We start from the raw sequence: 10,726 nt of genomic DNA on the forward strand, positions 1-10,726 counted from the left end.
AAATTATATAGAGCACTTTAGATTGATATGTTCAAACAATATGCAATTTAGGGTGCAACAAGTGGTACGATAACACCACATAGTACTTGTTCTGCTAGAGGTGCAAGGCTAGGATAAATAACACCTAAGGTAAAGTTTTGTAAATATATTTAAAAGTACACTAATACATTGGATTTGAAATAATGTTTCTTAATTGGTATTCTTAAAAGTACAATAATACCTTTCCATCTCCTACCATCATTGAAACCCTTCCAAACTCATCAAACCCATCCAATTTCCATCCACATATCTTGCTCCTAGTATACCCAAACTCCATCTAATGAACTTCATGTGAGTTCATCCTCCATATACCCATCCACATCAAAGAACCTCCATATCACATAGGGTGTCTTGCAGGAGTGTGGAGATCGTGAATCTCCACTTTTATTTCTTGACAAGGTGCCAAAAGTTCATTCATATCTCTCTTTTCCTTCTCAGTCTCTTTATTTCCATTTTCTAGGTCTTGTATTATCCTTCCAATATTGTCCTTCAAGTCATTTTGTCTTCTTGCCCTCCTATGATCTTCTTGTTTTTATTGTACCTTCTTTCCATTTACAACATTATCTCAAATTTATAACAATACTCTTTACTATTTTATAGGGCTTATTAGGGGCTGAAATTTCTCAAATTGATGATGCCACACTTTAGCTTGCACACCTATCAATTTTATGATTTGAGTTGAACTCATGATGTGTCTTATTGATTCCTCTTGTGTTATATTTTTTTCTTCTTTAGGGTACTCCACATAGCTCGAGGTTTGGAGGAAAGGGAAAGAAATCAACAAGAACACCAAAACAAAAAAAGGTATTAAATGCAAGTCAAGTTTATATTTTGAAATTTATTATGAATGAATGTATATACATGTACTCAATATTGATAATACATGTTGACTTGTCTATTGAATATATGTAGAAACAATTTAGTTTTGTAGAGTTGATGAATGCTCCCTGTACACTCGAAATGTGTCACACTCTAAACCATTCTATCCAAACGATTTCATGAGTTCAAAATGCTTGGATGCCGGCTTAGAGCTCCCTATCCATGGAGTGCAAGAGAGTGTATTTCAAGTTCAAGGGCTCTCAGATGAGCCTTAGAGATACTCTTCTTGCTAGTAAACCATGCAATGGGAGGTTCCAAAGACAAGATGCAAGAATGCAAATGTCCCAAGGAGTTCCTCAAGAATGCAATGCAAATGAAGATTAAGCTAGAATGAGATGCAAAGTGGAGCTATGTTAAAACATGTATGAGAGTGTTACAATACCATTATTAAGCTATGTGAGATTAAGCTACATGTAAAAATGAAAGCTAAGCTAAGCTAGAATGCCATGATGCCATGGATGAGAGAATGTAGACAAGAAATAGAAGTTCTCCACAAAGCTCCAAAGAAACCTGTTAGAAAACCTGCAGCATAACAATATTCAAAATGAGGATCGATTGAGGGGGAAAGCTCTCTCCCTTTTAAAGATGTATGGATGGTAGAGATCAAGATGAAGATGGTGGATGATCAACGGTGGAATTTGAAAAGACAAGTGATCCATGTGCACACACAAGTCAACCAATAGAATACAAGTTGACTTGTCATATAAGACAAAAGTCACAAAGCCTTTTCTTTTAATTGCAAAATAGAAAAAAGACTTTATGTGTGCACTTTAAGTGGGTTAGAAGAATGGGGTGTTTTATTTAATTAAAAGGGGACATGTTCTTTTAATCAAATAATGAACTTAGGATAGCATAGTCAAACTATAGGTTATAATAAAATAAATTGATTATTAGCAATTTGGCTTAGGTAAGTGATTAAATTAATTCAGCCAAAATGTTGAAAATGGGACTAATAGTCTAGATGACCATTTTTAGGTGATTACACTCCCAAGAATGTCAATGTTGAGGAAATGGAACAGGTAAATTTTCATAGTTTCCTTCTCATAAATTTTAGGTTATAGTATAAATTTGTTCTATATACATATTAAATAGTTGCATTTACAATGAGTACATGATGTTTTTCAAGTTTATAATAATTATCAACAATTTGTCTTATTAACATGTGTTATTTATCTTTTACCTATAACAACAACCTTTGAGACTTTGTGCAAATCCTTTCCCATTTCATTTTTTTAGGAGTCCCTAGTGTCAAAGATGTGGTCAAACACAATAGAGGCCAGAGGTATGTATGTAGATTCTTAGTTGAAGCCCTTTTGTGATCTCAATTTGGATTGCTTGTGTGTGTGATAGAAATCCCTAACATCTACTCTACAATTCTAACCTTTTAACACTTACCATACAGGTTGAAAGGACATGCTTCTCTTAGGTAGAAAGAATTGCAAAGAGACAGAGAGGAGGAAGGTGAAATGAAGATCACTAGATGGAGGTTGATGGTAACTAAGTTAAAGGCTAAGTTCATTCCTACTGATTATGAACTTGAGTTATTCAAGAGGTTGCATAATTTGAAACAAAAAGATATACTGTGAAATAATATACGATGGAGTTATACAAGTTGACTATTTGGTTTGGGCATAGAGAATTGTCAAAGGAAAAGGTAGCTTGGTACATTAATGGTTTGAGATTCAATATCCAAGATGAGGTTGGCATGTTGAAGATTGATTTGGTTGAGGATGCTTATCGATATGCCTTGAAGGAAGAAGATAAGTTGAAGAGGACAAGTCAAGGTTATAATTCCAGAGGGAAGGAGAAGTAGTATTGCTTGATAAAAGCTAAACCGAGTGCTGAAGATGAACAAAAACTTGTTTATCGGAAGAGAAGGACAGGTAGAGGTGAGTTTAAGGGTACTTTGTACATATGTAGTGAAGTAGGACATAGGTATTATGAATCTCCTAAGGTTGGTGATAGAAGAGATGATCTTGTGAATGAGGTTGAAGACCGTGACATTCAACCTGAGCAATGAGAGAGTTTGCTAGCTCAGCAAGTACTAATTGGTTAGAGGACACTAGAATCTTGTTAGAGGACTAGTTTGTTTAGGACTTGTTATAAGTTTGGTGGTAAATTCTGCAATGTGATTGTAGATAGTGGTAGTACAGACAACCTTGTTACTAACGAGGTGGTTCAAAAACTTGGTTTGAAGAGAGTAAGACGTTCTTATCCTTATAAGATTGGCTAATTGCAAGGTCAGCATGCTTTGGAAGTAAGGGAGTAGTGCCTTGTTGATTTCTAGACTGGGCAGTATAAGGATCAAGTGTTGAGTGATATTGTGAACATGAATAGTTGTCATTTTTTTCTTGGTAGACCTTGGCAGTATGATTGTAGGGCTATGCATGATTGTGTCAAGAATGTGTTTACAATTGTGAAAGGTGGTAGGAAGCATTCCCTAATTCCTTTATAGAATGAAGAGCTTGGTAGAAGGGACAATGAGTATTAGCAGCCGAGTTGAGTTGAAGGATTCTGAGAGGGTTAGAGATTAGTGTGGAAGGAAGACCTATGGAACACTAAGGATGGATATGAAAAAGAAAAAGAAGATCAAGGGAACAAGTGTACAAGTTAAGGACTCAGAGGATATGTATGTGAAGAACCAATTTGGGATTTACGTGCCAAGTCCTAGAAGATGCTCTTCTAGTTATTAAGAACATTTTTTTGAACCTGGGGTGTCTGATGCATGAGCATCCTAGGCTTGTTAGCAATCCTATAGGATGGTGTGGTTTGGCTTTGGAGTTGAGGAACTCAGTCAAATAAATACATGTGACTTGGTCAAAGAAGGAGGAGGTACTTGGTTATCAAAGGCACTCAACATGCACTAGGAGCTTAGTGTTTATGGTTGTAGTATTGACCAAGTAGCTCGATCATTAAAGGGACTCAATCACCAAAGGAGGAACTCGACGTATACTATGGCTCAATTTTCATTGAGAACTTGGTAGTGGTGTTGCCCAAGTTGGCTCATTCGATGAAGTGCTCGGTTATGCTTAGGAGAGTTGCTTATAGTGTGAGCCAACCTTGGCATTTAATTTTGTTATATGTATTTAATTTGTGTTGCAGCCAACTTGTGGCTTGCATGGGCATTTAATGTAAGGGTTTATTTAATTTTGTAATGGGCCAGGCCAACTTCTGGCTTAGTTGGGTATAAGTTGTGGTGTTTTGTGGAGTCTTAAGTCATTATCATCTAGCTTGGAGAAGAGGATGTGGCAGAAGAGTGAATTTTGAGAAGGGCTAGTAGCAGAGGTTTGGGAAACAAGGATATTGCTAGGTGGGCTTGCGAGCACAAGTTAAAATCTTCCTTGGAGGCTTCTACCAAAGTGTGGATCTGGACTAGATGGTGTTGGGATTGGATCTTGAGGGATCTTGTAGAACTATTTTGTAATTGCTTTTGTATTTGGTCCAAATCTGGAAGGCCCTACAACTAGGGATATTGTATGTAAACAAGTATTTATGCATAAAGTGTTGCATTTGGTATCAAATTGTGTATCTTGTGTCGTGTTTCCACTGTCATTATTTGTAGGGATCCAAATTACCTCATCTAGGGGTACCCTCAAATTCTCACTGCATCATCATTGGTTATGGTCAAACATTATAACCCTAATAGGTTAACTTTATTATTACAATACTGAAGATTTGTGGGTGTCATCCCCAACACAGTTTTACCTTCACCTTGGAGAGTTTTTAGATAACTATTTGTGTCATGTGTTTACATTTCATGCATGTGATTGATAGATTAGATCTATATGTTATTACAATTTGATTTTACAAGTTATGCATGCATTGGACATGAGATGACAAATGTGGTGAATGCAAGAAAGAATTGTTAAAAAGGTTTAAAGTGTTACAGATCTTGATTTATCACCCCCTCTTAGTATCTTAGTTTTGTAATTAAGACTTCGAACAGTAATTTCCTCCATGCTTTCTCAAGTGAACTCCATCTCCTTAGGTCTCATACCTTGATTACAAAATTTACATAAGCTAGTTACCATTTTGATAGCATTGTCACAACTATCCTCATCATTAGTAATGACACATTAAGTTTAAAAGGTCCATTTTTCCTCCCTCTATTGTTAATATCAATAGAATCCCCCAAATATATACTTGCAAAAATTGGATGATGATAAGATGTAGAGACCAGACAAACACATACGTGAGCATGTCCAGTTTTAGCTTCACAAGAAAAGGTAGGGATTTCTGCATAAATCCTACTCAAAATGTAATATACTCTTTGGTGCCCACTTTTATTGTTGCACCATGTTAGCCAATGTCAAAGAAGGAATTCTTCTTTAAAGTTAGAGGATAAAAAACTATGCAATTCCTCTTAAAATTAGACCCAAAAAATAACCCATTCCCTTACTGATTGTGGAGATTTCCCCCACTTTTTTCCTCATTATCTTCTATCATGTTGAATCTCCCACAAAAATCTAATGAGCCTTAGGGAGACTAGAGTTTATATATTCCCATAAATGTGTTCAGTCCCTATAGTCATTAGGAGTATAAATATTACAGACTCCAATTGTGGTATCATTATGTTTGAGAATAACCCATAAATCTCTTTAACAGGGAGAGACACAATTTAAAATGACTTTATCTACCCATTTTTGACCAACCAAAACAACAATGCCTCCATTACCTCTAGTACATGGTTGGAATAGAATCCAGTAGATTAATCTCAAAGGAATTCCAAGATGGTGTAGGCTTGAAAACCAACAATCTTAATTTCTTGAAGGCATATAATGTCTTTCAATTTGAGATTATTACACCATTTCCTAACCATATATTTCCTATCTAGCATCTCTAGGCCTCTCACATTCTAGCTATATGTATGTGTATCATTTAGATTGTTGTGATTTGGAGTTATTAAAACAATCTAGGATATCTTTGCTTGCTTTTTTACTATCATTAGAGAGAGATTGTCTATCAACTACATTCCTCTTCTTTTTAGAGGATTTATTAGTAACATTAATAAGTGGTGTTTCATTTAATAATTCACACTCTACATTATTTACATTCTTCTCAATAACATAATTAAGAGCCCTACTTAGAGCTTTATCACTGTTTAGGGGTCCATTGGAAGCCCGCCTAGAATGATATTTGCTCTCTCCTTAATGGAATTAAGATCACTTTTTTGTACATCTATCCTAGGTGGGAGTGAAGGCTTGTTAGTACCCTCAACAATGCTCTTCTCATTATCAATATCTAATTAACAATTAGCTAGAAGTTTTGTGGTGCCATTATCTAAAGTTGGTGCATCACTTCAAAGTCATCCTCAAAAAGAGGATTATTCAAACTAACACACTTTCCATTATCAACTATTTCATGAGATGAACCAACCTTGGTAATGTTTTCATCATTACAATCTTTACATTGAACATCCTTACATTATCCCTACTAGGGTGAATAGTTGTCTAAACATTGTCAGACTTTTCAAATTCCTTTAAGTTAGGGTTCATGTCAAACTTAGGGTTTTGTAAATTTCCAAGGGTCAAACAATCTTTTTTGGTATGCCCATTCATTTTACAATGAAAACATGGCTCTAAATTCCCCCAAAGAAAAATTTCCCACATAAAAATTTCTTCTTCCATTTCCATTGAAATAACTTCAAGAAATTCTACCTCAAGAGCTAAAGAAAGTAAGATTATAACATTAAGATGGGGAAGTGTATGTTTCAAATATCCAATTTGCAAAATTGGCCCAAGAGGGTGTATAGTCTGAGGGATACAAGTCTAGAATTTGGGCTATAACTTGTTCAACAACCCCTTTATTTGACCATTGAAAAACCCTAAAAAGGGAGTGACCCACATTCTAGTAACCTTTTTTCAACACCCTATCCTGCATACCATGAGACTCAAAGAAGACCACAAATAAGCCCTTCTAAATCATTCTGAAGGGCTAACTTGAATCCCTAATTTTCTTCCCCATGTGTTACAAATCCAGTCATCAAAGAATTTACAAGATTAAACATACTCCTTATTAATACAAACAAAAAAGATAGCAATTTCTTTCAATTGCAACTTTTCTTTCCTAATAGCTTTAACCATGTCCATATTAGGAGAGAGAGAGTTTTAAGGTGTTCTTTCCTAATAGCTTTAACCTTGTCCACATTGTGTGTGTGTGTGAGAGAGAGAGAGAGAGAGAGAGAGATTGTTTTAAGGTCATGGGGAGTAGTCTTACCAACTCGACTATTTCCTATGGCTCCTCCCTCCTCCATTGTTCTCCCACCCAATCTATTTCCATTGGTTGTGGGTCCTTTGGTGTTGTATCCTTTCTTGCAAAAGATTCCCTCCTCCATTGTTCTCCCACCCAATCTATTTCCATTGGTTGTGGGTCCTCTGGTGTTGTATCCTTTCTTGCAAAAGATTCCATTAAACACAACCAAGGAAGGGCACTCTGTCCTCAATTGTTCAGAGACCATCACTTTGTAGGAAGGTTTGGCAGATTTTGTTTCAGAAGACTCGTCTTCCTCTACGACTTTAGCCATATTACCATAATTTGAGGCTTCCTTATCAATATCCATCCCATGCATGATGTCGTCATCATTTTTTGGCTAGCTCATCCCTTGCATAGGACCGATTTCAAAGATATTAAACCTTGGATTTTACTAGCACACAAACAATGAAACCTAAGACAAACCAAGGTAATGATAAATGAAAATAATAAGGCACACAGACCGCTCAATCCCAAGCAATAAACATAGTAACCACGCACAAAAAGTAAGGAAGACATAGGTACAACGGGGGAAGGATATAGTTGCAAAGCACTCCTCTCCACTTGTGATTGATATAATTCAAAATTAACGTATTTAATAATAGTTATTCACTTTAGTTTATACAATAACTTATTTAATATTAGTTATTCAACTTTAATTTATATAAATATATTTTAATTTTATTTCTTTACTATTAAGAGTAAAGAGTCATTCTAGCTTAATTAAAATAAATAATTAAAATAAATGATACCCATTGTGATTGATATTTAAAATTAACTTATTCTATTATAAGTTATTTAATATTGCTTATTCAATTATATAAAATATTGATAAACTTATTTGTAAAGAGTCAGTCAAATTAATTTAGTTAAAATAAATGTTTCCCATTCCTTTCCTTAATTCAACTTTCAACTTTTAAGTTATACTAGCCTTTAAAAGAAATAATAAATAAAAATAATTTAAACTTGTTTGAACTTCTTTTAATATTATTTATTAAAGTTTAATATTACTTATTAAAGTTTGATTTGTAGAGTAAATAATCATTAACTTAATTAAAATAAATATTTCCAAACAAATCTTTCCTATTCTTTCTTTCCTTATTCCAAGGAGTTACTAATTAAAAGAAATAAGACTATTACTAATAAATATTTCCAAACAAATCTTTCCTATTCTTTCTTTCCTTATTCCAAGGAGTTACTAATTAAAAGAAATAAGACTATTACTAATTAAACTATGACTTCTTTTTAATACTTTAATTTATATAAATATTTTTTTAACTAATCTTCCCTATTATTGATTGAGCTTTAATCTTTTTTATATTAAAAATAAATAATCATTCAACTTAATAAGAATAAATAGTCATAAATAGTCATTCCACCTGGTGAGAACTAATAATAAATAAGTCAAGTCATTAAGTCGAGAGGCTTTCTTCAATGTACACATTTTCTATTTTTTTTTTTTAAATTGATGTTCATTTACATGTAGAAAAATAAAATAGAAATATCCACTTTTTATATTGCTAAATAGAAATATCCACTTTTTATATTGCTAAATAGAAATATCCACTTTTTATATTGCTAAATAGAAATATCCACTTTTTATATTGCTAAATAGAAATATCCACTTTTTATATTGCTAAATAGAAATATCCACTTTTTATATTGCTAAATAGAAATATCCACTTTTTATATTGCTAAATAGAAATATCCACTTTTTATATTGCTAAATAGAAATATCCACTTTTTATATTGCTAAATAGAAATATCCACTTTTTATATTGCTAAATAGAAATATCCACTTTTTATATTGCTAAATATGATGAAATAAATCATTGTCTAAAAAATAAATCATTGTCTAAATTTGATTTGCTCAATTTCCGAATCTCGTAAAACTTCTATATATTAATATCAAGACATAGAATATATAAAAATAAATACAATAGCTTATTCATGAAATTTTTGTTTTCATTTGAATACAATATTTACAAAATTAATATTTACAAAATTTATATTAATTGTTTTGAAATTAGATACCTCTCGGCTTATTGTACAAAAAAAAAATTGAATTAATTTTTTAAGTATGCTAGTTTATGGAACAATGATATTTGTGAAAATTGTAGAGTGATTAATTTATTTGTGAAACTATTGAGTTCATAATTATAAAATTTTGTTACTTATATATTTAAAAAAATCAACAATAAAACATAAATTATAAAGTGTATTTTATGAGGAAAATAATTAGTACATTTTAAAAAAGTGAAAATCGTCCAAAACCCTGAAAAGTGAGTTACGAAGAATGAAAACGTAGTATAAAGACCGTCGAAAACCGTATTACATAGAGGTATGAAACCCTAAACAAGCTAGCTACCATGTTGCGTGATGAGAGTGGACATCAACCGGTGCCAGTAATGCCCGGGTCTTGTCGCTGGCCATCGCTGTCTTTAACAGCAGCTGCTGCTTCCTGGCGCCCACGGACCTCCTCCTCCTCCTTTCTCTTCACTTGTATTCCCCCCGCATCTCTGGCCGATGTTGTGCTCTCCCGAGTCTTGTTTACACCGCCTGGAACTGACTTGTATGTGGTGCCTGTGAATTTTCCCTCCCCCCGCGCTCCTTGAGCTCCTGACATTCTTTCCTCCCCAAAATGCAAATTTACTTGTTTCACTCTCGCTTCCTCCTTTTATATTCTACAACTACATTGCACATGCACCCTGCCCTTCACCTGCAGGAAACGCGTATGTATGTCGCAAGGCCTCCGTGTCCTCTCCATTCTCACCCACTTTTCATTTCAATCCCTCTTGCATCCATCTGTACTTATTTCTTCCAACGAGATTTGAACACAGCTGTCTATATATATATATATTTGTTAAAATATTTGATTCTTTATGATCTATTAATCAATTTTAACTTACATATGTCATCCAAATTTATATCTTATAATGGATTTGATTTAGTTTTATGAAAAATATGTTTTTGAAATTTCAATCACATTCTTTTAGATGTACAATCTATCATTTCTTTTGGATTGGGCCGCTCTACAATCAACTTCCCATAAAAGATTTGTAGTAATTGTTGTTGAGCTTGGAATCAACTAACTATTAAAAATTTCTACGTAGGATTGAAGTTGTCATTATTGATATAGCTAGTCAATAATAAGAAGATGACAAGAAAGCCACAAATATCCTTTGTAAGGCTTATAATTAAAAAGTGATTTAGCATGACACTATTCTCAGTCCTTCCACCAAGGGACCATCTAAGGAGGAATTACATCAACAATAATAGTTTGAAAGGTCTCTTGATCTTAGTTAGACAACTATATTGTTATAATCTTCAGCCAATAATGCAAATTATGTGTGGCTCTACGAATAAGATTTGGAATAGTTATAATACCTTGATTGAAAATTTTCAAGACAAGAATCTACGATACTTTGGCTAGAGGGCAATCTTGAGAAGAAAGATCATGAGGCCACCACTATCTCATGTTGGATGGCTATGTGTACATCAATTCATTTTATCTAGACATTTTGGTGAGGTTGGCTCTTCTCCTTGTCTATTTGAGTGA

The 10,726-nt window shown here is 33.6% G+C and overlaps 1 protein-coding gene across 1 annotated transcript; it reads right to left on the minus strand.

Moving 5' to 3' along the window:
* Positions 1–9,454: 9,454 nt before the first annotated feature.
* Positions 9,455–9,978, minus strand: LOC149567676 (seed maturation protein). Its single transcript, XM_089817503.1, has one exon. The coding sequence runs from the start codon at positions 9,791–9,793 to the stop codon at positions 9,560–9,562; it is 234 nt and encodes a 77-aa protein (XP_089673629.1). The 5' UTR covers positions 9,794–9,978; the 3' UTR covers positions 9,455–9,559.
* Positions 9,979–10,726: the final 748 nt, after the last annotated feature.

The sequence above is a fragment of the Cupressus sempervirens genome, chromosome 3 (genome assembly GCF_028749045.1).
Source record: "Cupressus sempervirens isolate cs-2001-9-10 chromosome 3, ASM2874904v1, whole genome shotgun sequence".
Lineage (NCBI taxonomy): Eukaryota > Viridiplantae > Streptophyta > Pinopsida > Cupressales > Cupressaceae > Cupressus > Cupressus sempervirens.

Excerpts from the sequence above, each read along its gene's own strand:
- LOC149567676 (XM_089817503.1), bottom strand. The coding sequence starts at position 9,793 with ATGTCAGGAGCTCAAGGAGCGCGGGGGGAGGGAAAATTCACAGGCACC.